Genomic DNA, 20,554 nt, shown 5'->3' on the forward strand with positions numbered 1-20,554 from the left:
TTAGTGTTCATAGTAACTTAAGACATTTGTCCGGCAGAGAATGTGTTTTATTTGGCATACCGAAGAAGTTATTATAGGCTAAAAGTTGTGAGAATAAAACTCATACGCAGTTGCCATATAAAGTTCTATAGCCCTGCGGCAACTGTACGCGGGCTATAGTTACTAGAGCTAAAAATGATAAATGAATGTATTCGCACTGCATTAATTTAAATAAAATTAAAAACTAAATTCACACTGATATGAAATTTTATGATTTTAGGCTACTGGGTCTGTGCAACAACTTCGGATTTGTCATCATGTTAAGTGCTGCTTATGACATACTAGCCGAGCAGGAAAGTCCAGAGCCTCAGCCGGTAATGCTAATAATTGTCCTAAGTTAGGGTAGCACATATGACCTGGGTCCCAAACTATCCTTGATCCGAAATCTGTAACCACAATACTTCGATAGTAGATATGTAACAGGTTCAGTGATGTCATTGTAAGTTCAAATAGCATAGGTAATAATTTTCTCATCTTCAATTAATTTCTTACAGATGCAGAATGTAACAACCTCGGTGCCAGATACTACCACCGTACTGCCACCTCACACAAGGAAATGCAACCAGCTATCAACAGGGGTGATTGTCTAGTAGAATAATCTCACCCACTTGAGTCATAGCTAAGCCATTGAGCTGAGATTTGTTAATTAAATAAATTTAACAGAATAAAAATCTTCATTTTGGGTGAACTACTTAAAAAAGCCAAGACATTTCTGAGATGATAAGCATCTTTTCTATGTTGACGTGTAACTCGTGCTATTTGCAGGCAATCTTGCTTGCTGACATCTTGCCTTCCCTCATTGTGAAGATGACGGCTGCATTATGGGTGCACCGAGTTACACACAGGTAAAGTGGTAGGGAGTATATCTTCGGGATCGTTCATCATTAATTAAGATAAAAACATCCCAATTGCTTGTCACCTAATTTAAAACTGCCCAAACACAATGACCTTTGTTACAACAACCCAACCACCAATCAACTAGTTTAAAACTGGTGAAACACCAATCAGCTACATTAAAACAGCCCAGACACCAATTATCTAGGTTAAGACAGCCCAACCATGAACCAGCTAGGTTATAACTACGCAGTCATCAACCAGCTGGGTTAAAAGCGATCAAGACCAATCTGGAACGAACTAGTTAGTATAGCAGAATTTTCCGGAGTCGCACGGACTCAGGACTGCATATGTCAAATCAGGGAGTTCGACAGAAAATCAGGGAGTATTTGACTCCGGACTCACGTTAATTTTGCACCCTGTTTCTGTGAGTCATTTTTGCATGTTGATTAATCATACACGCTGACCGCTGACAGTGCATCTGATGAGTTGCCTGTGAATATATATATCTGTGTGCATGATGATTAAGAATGTTGTTGTCATGATCACTATCACTATACTATGTCGGCGAGATAAATTACAATTCCTTGCGAAAAGAGAGCATCACTGATGATACTGCAATGTATGTCTGAACTAAAGTTATATTCCTGCAGGATTAGAGTACCCATAGCCATATTATTCGCCACTGCCAGCTTCATAATAGTTGCCTGTTCAGTAGGGATCTGGATGAGTTTATTAGGTAAGCTTTCAGTTACACTTTCACATGTGATATTGATAATATATATATATATATATATATATATATATATATATAATGACAATTGAAAATGGAATAAACGCTTCATTGATCACACCTGCTTGAACACGGTTGGTCAGTTGGTATACGCTTCAGTGATTTCTGGCCACGCCTACCAGCCTGCCACGCGCTGAAAACCACGTGGACCAACCTTTTCGATAGGGTCATCTTTCTCAATGCGACACCGGCTAAACCCACTGAACTATAACAATGTTGTCTAACCTTATACTTTGTTATATATAGTTCCGTGGCTAAACCGGGGTACCGTGCCCTATACCTCCGATAGGTGGCGACTGCATCGCCTTTCACTAACCACTGTAAACATCAGAATGGATACTGACAATAAATGGAAAGATAGGAGAGATATTGTTGGATTTTGGTTCGTGTTGATCTATCAATTACTAGTAATAGGTAGTGTGTTACATCATGCACACAAACTATGTAATAAACCAGGCCACTTCCACATTCCACCTACAGAATTACGCAGTTCCTGCAGAATTGACGGCATAAAATGAAAACCTGCAAACAGATACCAGATCTAGTGATCACCATCTTCTTATAATTATGTACATTTTGCATTGATCGCGTAGCTTGCCACAGAGCAATCATCCCTGGCAGTTTGCCGCAAAATCAGCTTCTACTATAGATGTAGAATAAACACTTGGGCCATATCATTTTATGCCGTCACTTCTGCAGGAACTGCGTAATTCTGTAGGTGGAATGTGGAAGTGGCCTGGTTTATTACATAGTTTGTGTGCATGATGTAACACACTGGCCCAAGGATAGAGAACATGGGGCCCAATAAAACCAATGTGCCTAAACCTAACCCTAACCCTAATTCTAACCCTAACCCTAACCCTAACCATAACCCTAACCTATTATATTGATATAATATTATATTTATATTGATGTAAATGATATTGGTTTTATTGGGCCCCATGTTCTCTATCCTTGAACCAATGAGATATAGCTCTAGTAACTATAGCCCGCGTACAGTTGCCGCAGGGCTATAGAACTTTATATGGCAACTGCGTATGAGTTTTATTCTCACAACTTTTAGCCTATAATAACTTCTTCGGTATGCCAAATAAAACACATTCTCTGCCGGACAAATGTCTTAAGTTACTATGAACACTAAAATACAACAGCAAACTATCGCTTAAATATTGTACTTGCGAAATTACTCGTCGACGAAGATTGTTTATCAACTTGTAACCGCCATTTCTCGTTGCGCACGGTCGCGCGGTTCCGGCGCTAGTGAGCGGGTGCCGGAACCGCGCGAGCGTGCGCAACGAGAAATGGCGGTTACAAGTTGATAAACAATCTTCGGTGACGAGTAATATCGCAAGTACAAATTACTACAATATTTAAGCGATAGTTTGCTGTTGTATTTTAGTGTTCATAGTAACTTAAGACATTTGTCCGGCAGAGAATGTGTTTTATTTGGCATACCGAAGAAGTTATTATAGGGTAAAAGTTGTGAGAATAAAACTCATACGCAGTTGCCATATAAAGTTCTATAGCCCTGCGACAAACTTACGCGGGCCTATAGTTACTAGAGCTAAAATGATAAATGAATGTATTCGCACTGCATTAATTTAAAAAAATTAAAACTTAAATTACATCACTGATATGAAATTTATGATTTTAGGCTACTGAAGGCTGTGCAACAAGCTTCGGCGATTTGTTCATCATGTTAAGTGCTGCCTTATGACGATACTAGCGAGCAGGAAAGTACCAGAGCCTCAGCCGTAATGCTATAATTGTCTCTACGTTAGGTAGCATATGACTGGGTCCCAAACTATCTTGCATACGAAATCTGATAACACAATACTTCATGATAAGTAGATTGTAACAGGTTCAGATTCATTGTAAGTTCAAATAGCATAGAAGTAATATTTTCTCATCTCAATATTTCTTGGACAGATGCAGAAGTGTAACACCTACGATGCAGATACTACCCCGTACTGCCACCTCACACAAGAAATGCAACCAGCTATCAACAGGGTGATTGCTCTAGTAGAATAATCTCACCACTTGAGTACATAGCTAAGCCATTGAGGTGAGATTTGTTAAATTAAATAAATTTACAAGAATAAAAATCTTATTTTGGGGAACTACTTAAAAAAGCAAGAATTTCTGAGATGATAAGCATCTTTTCTGATGTTGAGTGTAACTCTGCTATTTGCAGGCATCTTGCCTTGCTGACATCTTGCTTCCCTCATGTGAGATGACGGCTCGCATTATGGGTGCCACCGGAGTTACACACAGGGAAAGTGCGTAGGGAGTATATCTTCGGATCGTGTCTCATTAATTAAGATAAAAACTCCCAATTGCTTGTCACCGAATTTAAAAACTGCCCAAACACAATGACCTTTGTACAACAACCCAACCACCGAGGGATCAACTAGTTTTTAAAACCTGGGTGAAAACACCAATCAGCTACATTAAAACAGCCAGACACCAAATTATCTAGGGTTAAGACAGACCCCAACCATGAACAGCTTAGGTTATAACTACGCAGCATCAACAGCTGGGTTTAAAAGGATCAAGGACCAACTCTGGAACGCAACATAGTTAGTATAGACAGAATTTTCCGGAGTCGCACGCGACTCAGGACTGATATGGTCAAATCAGGAGTTCGACAGAAAATCAGGGAGTATTTGACTCCGGACTCACGTTTATTTTGCCACCCTGTTTCTGTGATATTTTTGATGTTGCATTAATCATACACGCTGACCGCTGACAGTGATCTGATGAGTTGCCTGATGAATATATATATCGTGTGCATGATGATTAAGAATGTGGTTGTCATGTCACTATCACGTATACTATGTCGGCGAGATAAATTAACATTCTTGCGGAAAGACGAGGTCACTGATGCATACGGCAATGTGATGTCTGAACTAAAAGTTATATTCCTGCAGGATTAGAGCTACCATAGCCATATTATTCCGCCACTGCAGACTTATAATAGTTGCCTGCTTCAGTTAGGGATCTGGTATGAGGTTTATTAGGTAAGCTTTCGATGCTTACACTTTCACATGTGATATTGATAATATATATAGTATATATATATATATAAGATACTATAATGACAATTGAAAATGGAATATGTTGAGTAAATAAATAAGAGTATAAATACAATAATCAATAATCAATTGATCAGGTAATGCTAGTGTTCCAAGGTTGATGTACATGTATATGGTTTAGTTGCATAGAAATGTTATAAACCAACCTGTTCTGACAGTAGATTGGTCAAAAGAGAAAATCCTACTTTCTCTTATATCTGATGCCCACTTTCTCGTCATAGGTGTGGCCTGTGCAAGCTTTAGCTCTGGTCTGGGAGAGCTCACATTTCTTGGACTCACTGCTTTCTACCACAAGTAAGAGAGCATGCAGGCTGGCCCACGCAAAGCTCGGTGGTTCAAAAAATATTCTTCAAAACATCTGTTTTACATACGTAACGTTGCGTATGCGTATACGTGAGTAACGTAACGTACGTAAGCGTTGTCATTCTGACTCGCAGCAGTATTGCGGTTAATTAAAAGCCAATACACGCTTGACATTTCTATTGCCGTCCACCACGTTCTCGTTAAAGGGACTACGTCACGAATTTTCTAGGGGGTGTGGTAAAATTGCTAAAAAAATAAACATTGGCCATTTTTTTACATTAAAAAAGTATAATAACGGGTACTATTATCCTCAAACTCTCACCTCGATAAAATGTTTGCGTGGTAATTTGCAAAAATCTGGACGATATTGGTAATTCTATGTTGTCTAACACTATTCCCCACACGTACTGTTTCAGATACTGGCGTCTCTCTGTTTTTCACCGGCAAATTAGGGCATATAAAGAAGGTATATAAGCATGAAAAGTAAACAGAAACACTAATTGTATTTTCATACATTTTATTTTGTACAAATAACACACAAATGTACTACTTGATGGTGCTAGAAATTCGGGACGTAATCACTTTAAAGTGCACTCGTGACCCTTCCCCCGCTATTCACACTATTAGCCACGCCAAAGGTCGAAGACGTCGTTTCACAATGTAGAGAGAAAACAGAAAAATCTCCGCTCGCGTGTGCACGTATATGCCGCTCTTGCAGAAACACGGTGTCGTCGTGGTCGTCGGGCACCGGTGGAGCGGGGCTGTTCGGTGCTCTCTCCTACGCCGGTCTCACAGCTACCGGATTGTCGCCACAACACAGCATCCTCGTTATGCTGGTTGTGCCGGCAGTGATGACTCTCAGGTAGCCGCTCCCGTACGTGTACTCAGCTGCTAAGGAGCCCCGCCTATCGCATGCTACGGCAATTGCTACTGAGGGCAGCACTGAGTTGGCGTTTTTTTCCGAGTTTTTCGCTGTTTGCTTTTTAGCTCACCTTGAGATCGTCAAGATGAGCTATTGCCATGGGGCGTTGTTCGTTGTCCGTCCGTCCGTCCGTCTGTCTGTCAACATTTGGCTATGGTCATACCAAAAATTAACAAAATCGAATGAATCTAGATGGCCATTTTCATTTTTGCCAAAAAGTGGGCGTGGCTCGAAATAGGACGTTCAAATCTCTCCCATAGGAGTAACAACTGTATGCAATTTGAAACATGTGGGTCAAACGGTTCTTGAGTTATCGTTGACCGTAGGCAGACACTGAAATGCATAGTGAAATTGCCAAAATCTACCTAATTTGCATAATTGTTAAAAAATATCAAAACCCGTGTGATATGTTTTGGGGCCAATCCTCATTCATTCACATACCAAAAATGAGCAAAATCCGTTGAACCTGAACTGACTTATGGCCATTTCCATTTTTGCCAAAAAGTGGGCGTGGCTCGAAAGCAGGTCAACTGGGGTGCTCCAAAATAGGACGTTCACGTCTCTCCCATGGGAGAGATGACAACGTCCTATTTTGGAGCACGCCAGTTGACCTATTTTTGAGTTATTCTAAACTTTTTTTTTGGGGGGGGGGGTTTGCAATTTACGCATATATAATTATCAAGAGTATATAATGGGAGATATGCTATATAATGGGAGTTCTCCCATATATACTCTTGTTTTATATAATGTAGGTGGATAGTTGCTGAATTGAAAATGACTTGTTGGCACTCGCTCATTTGTGTACTTTTTTATGGTGAGCTTTAGTGTCATTGACACTTTCATGTTTCATTAAAAAGTTTAAACTCGTGGATCTGAATTTTGCCTCTGCAGTTTTTGTTTAATCTTGATTGCGTACCGGCGACGTTGCCTACCGTAGAGTCGTCTAGACGTCTCGACGTACGAATGGTTCACTTGGAACGTCGTTTGTTTCACGTCATGCGAAACATTTGCTCACCTGTCGTTTCAGTTACTACGTGATACTCGATCATGTGACGTCTCCCCCGTCGCCATGCTGCGTTAAGGCAGGTGATACGACTCCGTTGATAGAACAGCCGCCCAATACCTCGCCAGAAGGTACAGAAGCTCTGCCAATAAAACTCCCAAGGCTCATATGCTTCATCTTACCATGAAAAGAAAATCGTGCATTCAACTATCTAGTAAACCTAGATATCTGCAAAGAAAACATGTCGCGTGTAATTTTCAGTTTTCACAATGTACCTGATGTCTGTCTGAAAGTGTTTTTTGTGACTTTGATCTATAGATGATGAGGATTGTGTGGCAGAGCATGAAGAGGGTGCAGTACAGGCTGGAAAAGTCCATGTTAAGCTGATGTGTCTACAAGAAAGATTAAAGCTCATACTAGTATGTCATCTCTTGTGTTGCTTATCAATACTTTATAGAGTAACGTTAGGAAAGAATTAATACAGTAAATGACACAGTTGTTTGACTGGTCAGATCTTATATTGTTGGTATTCATGTTTTACTGTACAAAAACTCCCTTTGTTGTTTTTAGTGTCAGTGTAATAACAGTGTTGTTATTGCTTCAAAGGTAACAGATTTCTATAAATGAAATCATGGAAGCTACAAAAACGAAAACGTCAACATAACTATGCTATATGTTTTCCATGCGATATGCCATTGATTTGTGTGTAAACATGTTCATGCTTGAACATATGAAGAATAATATAAGAATAATTGAAAAACTTATGCTTGCAAAAGGTACATGATGTGGTATATTTTCGAGTGGTTTGAAGCATTATAGATGTGAGTATTCCTTTCTTGATCTGTTCTTGGTCATATGCTGTATACTAAGTTGTGTGACAGTTACTGTTTTCTTCCTTAGCCACTGCTCAAGTATATGGTGCCATTGTTTGGAGTCTACGTTGCTGAATACTACATCAATCAAGCTCTGTTCGAACTAATTTACTTTGAGCACATCTGGCTAACATTAGCGGAACAATACCGATGGTAAAAAAACCACATTCTACCATTGCTAAGTACTGTGATTTAGTTGTATGGAGAGTTTTATATATTCTATATATATCAGAAGTAGATAATAGGGAATTATTCCCTATTATCTACTTCTGATATATATATATATTTATTTATATATATTCTATATATATTTAATGGGAAGGTATCAGTGATATTTCAACTACTGTGTCTGTTTTTAGGTATCAGGTGGACTATCAGATGGGTGTCTTCATTTCTCGATCCTCCGTTAATGTCTACCACACGAAGAGAATCTGGGTTTTTCCGTTGCTGCAGGTGAAGTATACCATGTCATCATGTTTCAGCTTAGGTCAGCGTGGCATGCCAGCATCATATTCTTGCTCAGCTACCAATATGTATCTATATAAGCATATATATATATATATATACTAGGGCTGAAATAAACACATTTCTACTTCACCATAGCAAGCAGATCTTTCATAGATAGCAAGTGGAAATAACTACACTTTTCCAGAGGAGATATGGGAAGAGCAGACGTTTTTATTGGCCCCATTCACTCGGGATACCCCATATACTGTTATATAAACGTTCCCCTAGCGCAAGTAAATCTGCACCTATAGATTATAGTTATAGATTATAGTTATGCACCTTGCTAATCATGATAACCAGAATTTTGACGGTCACTCTTCCGTTGGAAAAGTAGCAGTTTTTTCCTTGACGTTTACTGCTTTATCTGTATTCTAATGCCAATACTCGTATTGCCTTTGTACATGTGATGATGTGTGACTATAGCAGTACCATGCACACGTAGTTGGTGTTCTGCACGATAGGAACACTCCATGTGTGAATCACTACATGTCATCATTATCGTTAGTGTTTACCAGTGCATGTATGTCATTTCAGGTGGCAAATGCTGTATTTTTCACAGTGGAAGCGTACTTCCTCTTTGTTCCACACATCTCAATCATTCTGATCGTCGTCCTCTTTGAGGGATTAATGGGTGGCGGCGCCTATGTCAACTGTTTCTATGCCATCAGAGAAGAGGTAAATTATGTTTTTTTTATTATCAGATTTCTTTGGCAACATATTGGTTAAATTTTGCTGCTAAATATATAGATGTTTATTGTGCTAAGATTTTGTGTAGCGAGTAAGTTGACTGCTTATTCAGGGTGCGAAATTAACGGTCTACTATAATACTACCTGATTTACTGTCGGACTCCCTGATTTAACATAATATGCATGAGTCCGTGTGACTCCCTGAATATTCTGCCATACTAACTAGTTCGTTCCGGAGCACGGCATCGCGGAATTACTGTATTTTTTCAGCTAATTTCCAAAGAAAATTTGGCAGACGTGCAACTGCATGAATCTTAAAAATAAGCACATGCGTTATTGTTAATATATTAAATTTTGAACCTCAGACTGCAGACTCCCTCATTTTGCTGCGGACTCCCTTTTTTTGAGGGTAGGGAGTCCGTTGGACTCCCTTGTTCAAAAGTTAGTTTCTACCTCTGCTTATTCATTAAGACTGGATGGTAACCCTGCCGTTGTAATTTGGGATAACTGCCAAAATGGCTTGTTTTAATGCATATAGGTGGCGCCAGAGGTTAGGGAATTTAGTCTCGCAGTGGCCAGTGTATCAGACTCTACTGGAACGTGCCTTGCTGGATTCCTGTCCATCCCCGTGCACAACTACATCTGTAGTCTACCGATACCAGGTTGAGAAGTCAGTATTCATGATTCTTTTAATATATATATATATAATGTATATTCTGGAACAAGAAAATCGATCATCGATGTTGTAAAGACAATTCTAAAAATGCTGCTAAATAATTAAGTGCCATAAAATTAATAATTTTCATGCACGTGTGAAAAATGTGTCTGAAACTGGTCTAGCTTGACCAATAATGTCTAACTGGGTGGCATCTCCATTGATCAGATTGCAAGGCTACATTGAAGGTATGGTCTTGTTGGGTGCTGTCTTGTTGAATATCATGTAAATTCGTGTTAACAATCATCTTACACCACCATTTATAAATGAGGGTGATCTGTTCTATCATGAACACATCTATATAACTGTATAGACCTGTACTTACGCTCATAGGGTCTATGCACCCCAGGGTACTGCCAGAACGTAGCCTGGGTACGGTCAGGTATACTGGAACGTACCCTGGTAACTATCTGATATGGTTAGGGTTAGGGAGTAGACGACTCCCTAGACTCGTTAGTGGAGTAGGCGAGGTACGGTCCGTACCCAGGGTACGTTCCGGCAGTACCCTAGGGGACATAGACCCTCTCAGCAGTACTTATGTGTAAAATTTCTGCATGTTGAGCTGTATGAATCTATGATGTTGCTGTATGTTGTATATTGTCTAGATGTGTTTACGGTATGCATAGATTCTATTACATTCACATGAGGTAATATAAGAGGACTTGTGGAGACTTCTTTTGTATTGTCTCTGATGAAAAGAAGTTGCGAGTAACATGACTGTGATCACTAAATGTGTGAAACGGGGGCTTACAGGCCGGGGCTTCCATATTGTTCGTAACTCTATTTATTATTAGTTGTCTTCAATATGAAGAATAAAGGATTTCCACATTTTATGTACATAAATTGCTTTATTTCGTCATGATAAATTAAATCAAATGAATAATTCCAACACTCCTTACTGAAATAATATATGCATCAAAATACAATCACAATTATTATGACAGAGAAACACTCGGGAGGTTAAACTGAAATATGGATACTTCGTTGATTGCTGCCACTTAGATATAAACAAGAAGGTACGCAGTAAAACTGGCAGAGATAAAACAATTAGTTGATATTCAAATAAATAACAGTGCTAAGGGTATATAATTGTTATCACGAGGTTAGGGAGGGAGAACTTAAACACAGCAGTCAAAAATACGTGATTTCGGATGGTTGTAAAAACGACTGCATTACTTTAGGCCAGATCGCCCCGAGTAACGTACGAGTAGTAGAGGTACGAGTTGAACCACACGTAACAACCTCCACTTCTCTCCTCTACACTCGCGCATGCATGCACGCACTCACATGCTCATATGTATATACAATCCCCCCACTCCCCATATCACATATACACCTGGTACTCTCACCCACACACGACACGCACACGCACACGCAGGACTAACCATTTCCCATTTCTCAGTCACACAATCGACCGTCACTTCCTACTCAATAAATACAGAAACAAACTTGGTAAACCAAAAAAGCTCGCATGACTAGCTGCCGAGAACCATACACACAATACTTCTCGTATTTGCAGATGCAGCCTAGGGAAGAAATTATGCACTGCCCAGCTCAGATTTACACGCGAAACGCACGTATGTGAAAGTTTACGATCGCTGCCGCGTGACCTCATGATCACGCGTGTCTCGTATATATTTCATAAAAGGACACGCGAAGTTTAAAATCTCTCGTGCAATCTTCCTTGAGCTTCGCATTTTTTCTCGCAAAGGATTTCAATTAATTAACCAGCAACACAGTTTGGCCGCGTAATTTAATGCATTCCCACGATCGGCTTGCAGGCCTGCTTGCTCACACGGCCATTGTTTGTCCATGCGTGATGGGGGCAAGTCCGGCGCACAACCCCGTGTTATAACATTCGCACGCGTGCTCACATGAGTAAATAGAGATGATTTTGCCTTGCTTCTCCATGAGACCACGCGAAATGGGAAACTTGCATGTCTGTTAAATCGTAAGAATGCACTTTCCCAACGAGTTCAACTGATCCAGGATTCGAACACCCAATATTTCGAAAATCAGAAAATGCATAATTGGTATATTAACATAGACCAAATCATATCTATCGTGCGCTATTACGGCTGGCTACTGGCAAATTGAATTTAGTTAGCTGTACAGCTTATGAAATGCAGGCAACCTAGTTCTATCACACAGCCTCACACTCACTTGGTGTCACCGGATTTGTAACGTGAAACCTACTTTTAACTTCACAATACATACAATTTCTGTGCGCATGCATGAACCTGCTATGTCGGCCTATACTGTAGATGCGCATCTGCACCAAACCACGTTTCTCATATTGCTATCATCGTTTTGGCTAGCATTAGAAAAGTGGCTAATCAATTTCCTATGTCAATTACAAAGATTACACATCAAAGCCACTTAAACATTCGATGATGGTAATGAATCCTAAATGAAAAAAAGAAAGAAATTTCATTAGAGTTGAGAAATTTACAACCAATGCATTGATAGCTAACTGGCACACAGTAAACACTGATACAGAGACACATGTAGCTGCTATTACTTATGTATTACACCAGTACGACTAACCTGCGATCGAAATACGTGATGTGTAAACCTCCGAATCATTTCAACTTTAACAATAGCGGAGAACGTGAGAACGTCTAAACTATAAACCATCACACAAGCTTCTTAGATGCCTTTCATCTCAAATGAGCACATGATGTAGCCAAACAGCAGTACGGCGTGACACGAACGTCGCCGACTATGGCACGTAGGTGAAAAAGTCCCAAAAAAAGTTCCAGCTTCGTTTGCCTGAAGCCGCCCAAGTAGAAAGATCCCTGCTCTGCATCGGTATTCTTCATTCACATCCGTTGCATCGCCCTAAACTAAATTCATTGCTGAATGCGTCACTATAGTCGACACGAAAGCCGCGGCATGTGCTAAAATCGACATCGTGACATAAATGCGTGCTTCTGATCGAGCCGGTCCATCACAAATCTTGGCCGAGACCACACGCCAACGCCTCGCCGGGTGCGTGGCACCGCTCACACACCCATCCGCCATGTACCGCCGATGGGAACAGATAGGCGGAGGCGTGTGTGCGTGGGGAGGAAGCTACGTCTTCATGCTATCGCACACCGTGCGGCGCCACCGTACCGACGTCCATATCGCACGTGTGCTGCTGCAACGCTGGCCTTCCGGAGGTTCCGCGGAAAACTCCGGGCGTTTCTGGCGCGAGGTTAAAAATGTTTCTTCGCGAGAAACCGCCGCCGGCAGAAACGCGAATCCTGCTTCCTGCTAGTGGATGCTGCCGCTGTGTGTGTTGTATTGTGTTGTGTCACTGCGCACCAAAACCACACAGCGCGAGGCCCGCACGCGTGACCATGACCGCCACGTCCGCACCGTGCCTACGACGATAGCGCCAAAACTTTACCGCTCTGCTGACCTCACCCAACATCAACTAGCTGCCTCGTCGGATGCACGCCGAGTTAATTGTATCGGCCGATCGTGGCGACAGTGCATTGTGAACACCTACAAGCACTGGTCTGCGTCGCGGGACGAACTCCGTTTAGTCGTATGCCCAGAACTGCGTTCCCAGCACATGCTCCCAGTAGCAGCCACGCCACGATCGCACCCACGCTCACGTCGCAGCCCCATCGCTCGGCGGACGACTCTGCCGACGTCGTGTCCACTCCCAGGTGGCAGCACCATCACTCGTCGGTTAATTCTGCCGATGGTGTGTCCACTCCCAGGTCGCAGCGCCGCTGCTCGTTCAGACGAGTCCTCCGATGCTGCATCCACCGTCAGATGGCAGCACCGTTGCGCGCTCAGACACCTCCGAAGTGGCGTGCCGGCCGGACGCTACAAGCCGCACCTTAGCTCCACGTTGTCGTAATCGACGTCCTCCTCCTCCTCGTCGCCACCGACCGTCCATCGGTTCTCCGGCGCCGCAGCCGCCGAGTTGTTATGCGACGCGTTGAGGCGCGCGTCGGCGCCGCCGTCGTCGCGGCGACGCCCCTGCGGCGGGCGGTGGTCGTTGTGTCGGCTGTGGTGGCGCACGAGGGCATTGGCGGCCGAGTCCATCTCGACCTCGCTCATGTTCATGTGTTCGGCGAGCTCCGCGCGCGCAATGCCGGCAAGGTTCGGGTTCAGCCCACCCTGATGCAGTATCTGCAAGCAATGATGACACGCGAGATGTGAGACACACGGGATGTATACATATGACAAGCAAGAACAACACGCGAGAAGATGAGAGACACAGGAGATGTATGACAAGCAAGAACAACACGCGAGATCTGAGATACAAGATGTACGATAGGTCAGATGCATCTGGAGTGATGACCGACAAGAAGACCAGGTGTGAAACACATGACATGTATATTAAGTCAGACGCGAGCGGCCGCAAGCATCTGCAAGCAACGACTCAAGAGAAGATGAGGTCTGAAACACAGGAGATGCATATGTCTGTGTAAGGCAACACGCGAAACTCGGCGACAATGGTTCATACTAAATGACAATTCAATGTAATATTTCCTCCAAAAACATCTCAACCTGTTCTCATGCCTGAACACACGTCCGTAGTATTCCCTACCTCTGCCACCAGTGCCTGCGCGGCTCCTTCCCCCACAGTGAGCGTCGGATCGGGAAGGATCATTGGGGGATGGTACGTCTCCTCCGAATCGTTCCTCGTGCGACGTGAAATCGCTTAAACAGGAAACGCAGGTGAGTGCGGGGCAGCTCGTGGCGTGGTGACGCAGCAAGAACCGACGCACACCGAAATAGCATGGTACTGCACAGTGCTATAACTATAGTTAACACTATTACACCTGTACACTGCACAGAGATTGATGCTGCTGTTGCTGCTGTTGCTGTTACTGATTCTCTTGTTGCTATTACTAATACCTCTACTACTACTACCACTACCACTACCACTACCACTACCACTACCACTACCACTACCACTACCACTACTACTACTACTACCACCACCACTACTACCACCGTCACTACCACTACTACTCCCTATACGTAGCAGAAAGACAAAATGACAAGATGTTAGTCTCTATATGTTAGTCACACAGCAATAAGTGACCAGGTTGTTGAATACTTGCCTGCGTGGCTGCACCCACCCACCCAACATCCCACACACACGCATCAGTGAGGTTCTCTGAGGGCCTCAATCGACTCACTCAGGCACACCGTCGTCTCCACTGATGTAGCAGCGTGCATGCAAGCAACAGGTAGTTGTTAGAGAGGGCTGGCCAGGTGAGGAAATTGTTTACATAAGGTATGCAGTGCACTGTGCTTCATCCGGCTGCGAAGCGAATCTCTACAAATCTCGATTAATCAAGCAATCTTGGAAAAATGAATCTTGGGGAATGTCGATGCCCAAACAAACGCATGCATGGTTACTCAACAACGTTAACAATCACCCTAGCATGGCAAGTGTTATTCGTGTTATGGTTACTCAACAACATTAACAATCAACCTAGCAGGCAATTAAGTGTTATTCGCGTTAGATGAATGTTTCTATAACACAGCATTAGAGAGATTTTTCACATCTACTCTAGTTAGTAGTATACAGCTGAGCTGTTCTCTTCATGGCGATGTGAATGATAGAAACGCAGCAGTAAATGCAGTAGAGACTATCGTACCATCAGACTCGCTCTCCTGTCGTCTGCTGCGACTGCTCCTGCCGCTCTCCTTCTTCCAGCCTCGCTGCGGATGCCTCTCCGTGCTCTTGCTGCGTCGCTTCTTGTCTTCCTTCTTCGCCTGGTTGCCGGCGATCGAGTTGGCCTTGGGGCTGTAGTGGTTGCCCATCGTGTTCGGCTGGTAGGCAACCTCTAGGTCTCGAGGAGCCACGGTGGGACCATCCTGCAACGAGACAGCCGCCGTATGGAATCGCCCGCGCGAAATCGCGATCTCTTGAGAGAGAAGAACCCAGAAGAAAATCGTTAAGGGTCTTTGGATTGGAGTGTCTCGCAGACTCGGATCGTGTTCGTTTGGACGGATCTCTCTAATCGTGATCGCATAATCTAATCTTGGTGCGTCTTATATCTGCTCAGATATCTATGATAGCGATTACCTAACCTCGCGATCTGCCCAAATAACTGCAACTGATTCCCATGCCTTTCTGTCGTAACAATTAACCCATTAACGATCGCCTAATTAACAATGAGTGGCAAGCAACAACTACACAGTGGCTAATTACACAAGCTGCCATATTGCATTTGCACGAATCCATCTCGTCAGCAGGATTGGCTCGATTGTTAGCCTGAATCAGTGATCTGACCAAACACCGAACAAACAGCGAGGATTCCGCACAAGGATACTGTCTCTCATCGACAGCACCGTTCGATCGCGCAGTACAGCAGATCCGCAGTATTGATCTGTCTATTAGATCAACTTTGTCTCTTTCCGTCTTCGATACAGTCTCTTGGACTTTGAAGACTAATATTTACGAGGTTATGAGGTTACAGCCTGCCTTTCCTGTCCAGTCAAATTTAATCACGTGCGTCAAAATCAATTTAATTTAAGTTAATCATCCGAAATCTCACCCTGTATCCGAAGAAGTTTGCGATGCGCTTGAAGGTGGATGGCTTTGGCAGCGGCTTCACGTACGGGTTCAGCTGCATCGTGCTCGGCTCAGGCTGGTCCTCTGATTCATCAGTCGGTATCCTGCACCCCGGCACAACAACAATCAAAGTTACATGTATCTTTTAACACTGCTTTGTACCAGCTGCTTAATTGTTTTTCAATACATGTAGCCAATAAAACAACAACCAACCAACCAATTAATCAGATGTACTGTTACAGGTTACTATCTTATCAGCAATCATCTACTATCACGTACATTAGGAGTTTAGTTAGTTAGTTAGTGTATAGATGTCTAGTATATTATATAGTATACGGTACTATGTGTTATAAGTTGACCACGGGTGTGTAGATTTCATGATCAGTTATTAATTGGGGTTATAATTAAAAGGGTAGTTTGTGCCAAACGTTCGTGTTTTACACTGACGATTACGATATTTTATTGTAAGTAGGTAATTAATAAAACATTGTCTAATAGAGCAGCTGGCACATAATACAATCATCTTAACAGAGAATATATGATAATCCTTAATGTTGGTGGGAAACCGTGGCACCATTTGCAATTACGTCGCTATGGAAATATAAAACAAAACGTAGAAAATTCGTCATCAGGTATTTTGTTTCACATAATACATACAAGAAAATATATGAGATCAACCTACTCAGTAACTTTTGGTTTCTTGTCCGGGTTGAGAGAGAGTGGCTGACCTGGTAGTCGTGCTCTCTGAATCTCTTTATTCGGACTCACATCATACATGTTATAGATACTAAAGCAGTAAAGAGCAGTGGTAAATTACGTGCAACAAGAACTGAAAATGCAGCAAATAATTATCACATACTCCTTTTATCGTACAGACGACAGATTTGAAATGATTATTCGTGAATGCAGCTTCGAGTCATTAGACAATATTCACTTTGCACGGCAACGATCCATTAAATCTACAACTCGGGTAACACACCCCAGCATCCATTACTCAAGAAAAATCACGACACCTGTTTTTTCTGTCGTAAGAATTGCGATCACGGTGCGACGGCTTGTTCGTGCTCCGGTGAGATCTCTCGTCTCTGCTCTTGCGTCGGCCGCTGTCTCTACCGAACGCTGCGAGGACGTTGCCAAACAACCAGTGGTTACGCTGCAAAGCACACCAGATATCGTTCGTGAACGGCAGCTTAATTACATTAGAGTTGGCTGCAAAACACAAGGTGGTATGTAGCAAGAAACTCAGAAAACGATTCATTGCCATCACGAAAAGTTTCTCCACTGCTGTTGGAAAAAAATGTATAATTTGTATCTTGTACTATTGATAATTGAGAAAATGTATGAAATAATATAGATTATCCTGAAAGTACACTGAACGATAAATTATGGTTGAAATTACAGTCACAGACTATGTAGTGGACAATTAAAATAAGTTACCTAGACAGGGCAGGTTGCCAATGCTGTTCGCACAGTTTCTTAGATTCACGCATGCTAAGCATATACACCCCCAACATAGAGCATGACAACAATGAAATTATGTGTGGGAATAATAGGAAATTGTTTGAGAAATCTTGTGTTTAATCCTACTTCAATAAGGTCACCATGCTTACTCTGTGCATTGGCTCAGCATTGGCGTTTTTGTGGAAATTGTCGATCTCCAGATCACCGGAGATGGTCCTTCGAAGCTCGGGCCCTAGGTCCAAGATCTTCCTCATTCCCGCCTGTGAGAGAAACATGGAGAGTTTTTGAAGCGATCCTTACATACACACCACACAGTCATGGGAATACGAACACAAAACACACCTGACATCTAAATATAACATATTGTCAGCAGTAAATAATAATACAATCAGCAATCAGTAATGCACGTAATACGAATCAGGAGTAAATAACACACATCTAGAAAAGTCAGCGAATTCACCCAGAGCGATCTAAGTAAAAACAACAACATGTAAAACTATTGTATAAATGCAGTCAGCGGAACCACATGCCGTCGCCAGTGCGACGCGTGACGTAGCGACAGTAGTAGTAGTATCGTATGGCGTCAACATCATATATCCACAACCCCACGGACAAACCAGCTGCAAAAGAGTTCGCCACATTCATTCATAGTCAAGTAAATGAATCAAGATGTATACACCTTGATTCATTTACGTGACCATAACATATCATATGTATAATTAGCAGTCTTAATCACTCTAGTGATTAAGACTACAGAGCCAGACAGCAGCGGCACACACCGTGAGAGCGACGGTGGCAGCGGCCGGCGCGCCCGTCAGGCCGGTCTTCAGCCGCTGCTCCTTGCGCTTCTTGAATCGGCGGAAGTAGTCCTGGATGAGGAAGGTCGCGTAAAACATGCCCACCGTCACCTCACTCTCGACTGAAATCATCAACAACATCAAGCATGATTACACCTCCTGCTTTTATATATAGTCTATATTTCTATAGTTGTACATATATATATTATTATATTTATCAGGTGCCATCAAGACAGTGGGTGAAGTTCGAGTTGTTGGTGTAAAGAGACGTAGGAGGCCGAAGATGTCTTGGAAGGAGGTTGTGAAGAAGGATAGGGAACAGTGGAATCTCTCCGCTGTAGACCCCTTGGATCGTGTCACATGGAGAGCAAGCGTGAGAGCTGCCAAAACTGGACCGAGCCAGATTCCTGGAGCGGGTTTCTACTGATGTGGATCTAAACCCTTGAGTCCAGTATAAAATACAGAAACCGAAAACAACAACAACAACATCAGGAGTAAATAATCACAAATTTGTAAAACTGACACATTCACGAGTATTTTCCCCTGATTATGTGTGCGTGTGTGCGTATATAGTCTTTATATTATCGATATCTCTACCTATGTGGAATGTACTTCTAGTTTCACTGTATGATATTGCTAAAGTTCAATGAGAAGCTGAAGACCTCGTCTAGCTCGACAGTACTGCAATAGTCAGCCAGTGCAAATGTTGTATACAACAAGGGTAAGCTAGACAACACCAATGGTGTGCAGTTGTCATGCTGATGCATGTTAGTACCTGACCATACATTACATGTAGTCTATGTACTAGACATTTAATTAGTAGGAGTGAGAACGTGTTTTGATATACCTCCTGGAGGTGGCACCACCTCATCTAGGAGATTCTGGTTCTTTATTTTGAACACCTTCTTGATGATAAAACGAAGCTCCTCATTAAGTTGATCCGGTGTTTTATTGGCTAAAAATATTGAAAAAAATAACATCAATTCAGCAGCTAGTACAAAGCAGTGTAAAAAGATATATATATATATATATGACTTTGATTGGTTTTCTATACTGGTCTGCATCTCTTGATATTGATCCATTATCATGAGTGATTGACAGGTAGCTCTACCAAGCAGTGTTGTGGTTAGGGATCCTAAATAAGTTGCTTAGTAACGCTGCCAGGGTTATACCTCCTCCCCCACCTTGGATATTATTTCTATATCTATATATCTATATCTATATATTATTTCTATCAAGCAATTAAGCTAGATCAAATTCTACCTGTTTTTATACACATACATATGTCAAATAATGGACTTTGTAGCACTTTGTTACTAAGGCTGATAGCTATAGGGTCTATATGTCTCCCTGGGTATTGCCGGAACGTACCCTGGTAACTATCTGATATGGTTAGGGTTAGGGTTATAGGTAGTAGGTGTAGGTGACTCCCTAGACTCGTTAGTGGAGTAGGCGAGGTACGGTCCGGCATATTAGATAGTACCAGGGTACGTTCCGGCAGTACCCAGGGAGACATGGTATTGCTTAGACAGATACTTTAGTTAAAGGACTACATAGATAGATAGTTGTTGATGTTATAGCTATATATGGAACTCACGATCTGTCTTGATGCGCAGGGAGGTTCGAACAAGTGCGAACAACGTCGCGTTGAACATCACCGTACCATCGCTGTTCAGCGTCATGTTCATCGTGACAAGTTTCTACAAAAAACAAGAGAACGTCATGTATGACATGTGCGAAAAAAAACATGACAAGTGGCATATCGTCATCAATGCTGCGTATCAGTTATCACACGATATATATATATATATATATAATATATATGCATATATGCAGATGTATATATATCAGAAGTAGATAATAGGGAAGGAGTGTGACTTCAATAAACATGGGAAATTCGTCATTTACTAGCCTTAGAATATCTACGATTTAATACGCGTAACTCAACCAACTTGAGCTCAAATCGTACACAGTACATTCGCCTAGCATCT

General features: G+C 42.2%; 2 protein-coding genes across 2 annotated transcripts in view; one reads left to right on the forward strand and one right to left on the reverse strand.

Annotated features, from left to right (window-relative positions):
* Window positions 1-247: 247 nt before the first annotated feature.
* On the forward strand, window positions 248-10,164 carry LOC106804682 (battenin-like). The gene is made up of 12 exons (XM_014805958.1): window positions 248-353; window positions 534-617; window positions 805-884; window positions 1,527-1,612; window positions 4,983-5,055; window positions 5,783-5,926; window positions 7,014-7,120; window positions 7,308-7,408; window positions 7,890-8,014; window positions 8,221-8,314; window positions 8,903-9,043; window positions 9,594-10,164. The coding sequence occupies exons 1-12, from the start codon at window positions 297-299 to the stop codon at window positions 9,720-9,722; spliced, it is 1,221 nt and encodes a 406-aa protein (XP_014661444.1). The 5' UTR covers window positions 248-296; the 3' UTR covers window positions 9,723-10,164.
* Window positions 10,165-10,229: 65 nt separating this feature from the next.
* The window catches only part of LOC106804687 (muscle calcium channel subunit alpha-1-like), a 55,637-nt gene continuing 45,312 nt past the window's right edge, over window positions 10,230-20,554 (reverse strand). Inside the window, exons 31-40 of the mRNA XM_014805964.1 lie at window positions 20,161-20,263; window positions 19,411-19,518; window positions 18,546-18,685; window positions 17,916-18,026; window positions 17,319-17,458; window positions 16,988-17,092; window positions 16,289-16,409; window positions 15,386-15,605; window positions 14,323-14,435; window positions 10,230-13,901 (exon numbers count right to left, since the gene is read on the reverse strand). Of these exons, the coding sequence (XP_014661450.1) occupies window positions 13,593-13,901; window positions 14,323-14,435; window positions 15,386-15,605; window positions 16,289-16,409; window positions 16,988-17,092; window positions 17,319-17,458; window positions 17,916-18,026; window positions 18,546-18,685; window positions 19,411-19,518; window positions 20,161-20,263 (1,470 nt within the window). The 3' untranslated portion in view covers window positions 10,230-13,592. The remainder of the gene's footprint in view (window positions 13,902-14,322; window positions 14,436-15,385; window positions 15,606-16,288; window positions 16,410-16,987; window positions 17,093-17,318; window positions 17,459-17,915; window positions 18,027-18,545; window positions 18,686-19,410; window positions 19,519-20,160; window positions 20,264-20,554) is intronic.

The sequence above is a fragment of the Priapulus caudatus genome, unplaced genomic scaffold, assembly GCF_000485595.1.
Source record: "Priapulus caudatus unplaced genomic scaffold, Priapulus_caudatus-5.0.1 Scaffold83, whole genome shotgun sequence".
Taxonomy (NCBI): domain Eukaryota; kingdom Metazoa; phylum Priapulida; class Priapulimorpha; order Priapulimorphida; family Priapulidae; genus Priapulus; species Priapulus caudatus.

Coding starts and splice junctions, on each gene's coding strand:
- LOC106804682 (XM_014805958.1), top strand. CDS start 297: ATGTTAAGTGCTGCTTATGACATACTAGCCGAGCAGGAAAGTCCAGAG. Junction 354..533: donor AAAGTCCAGAGCCTCAGCCG/GTAATGCTAATA, acceptor AATTTCTTACAG/ATGCAGAATGTAACAACCTC. Junction 7,121..7,307: donor GCCCAATACCTCGCCAGAAG/GTACAGAAGCTC, acceptor TTTGATCTATAG/ATGATGAGGATTGTGTGGCA.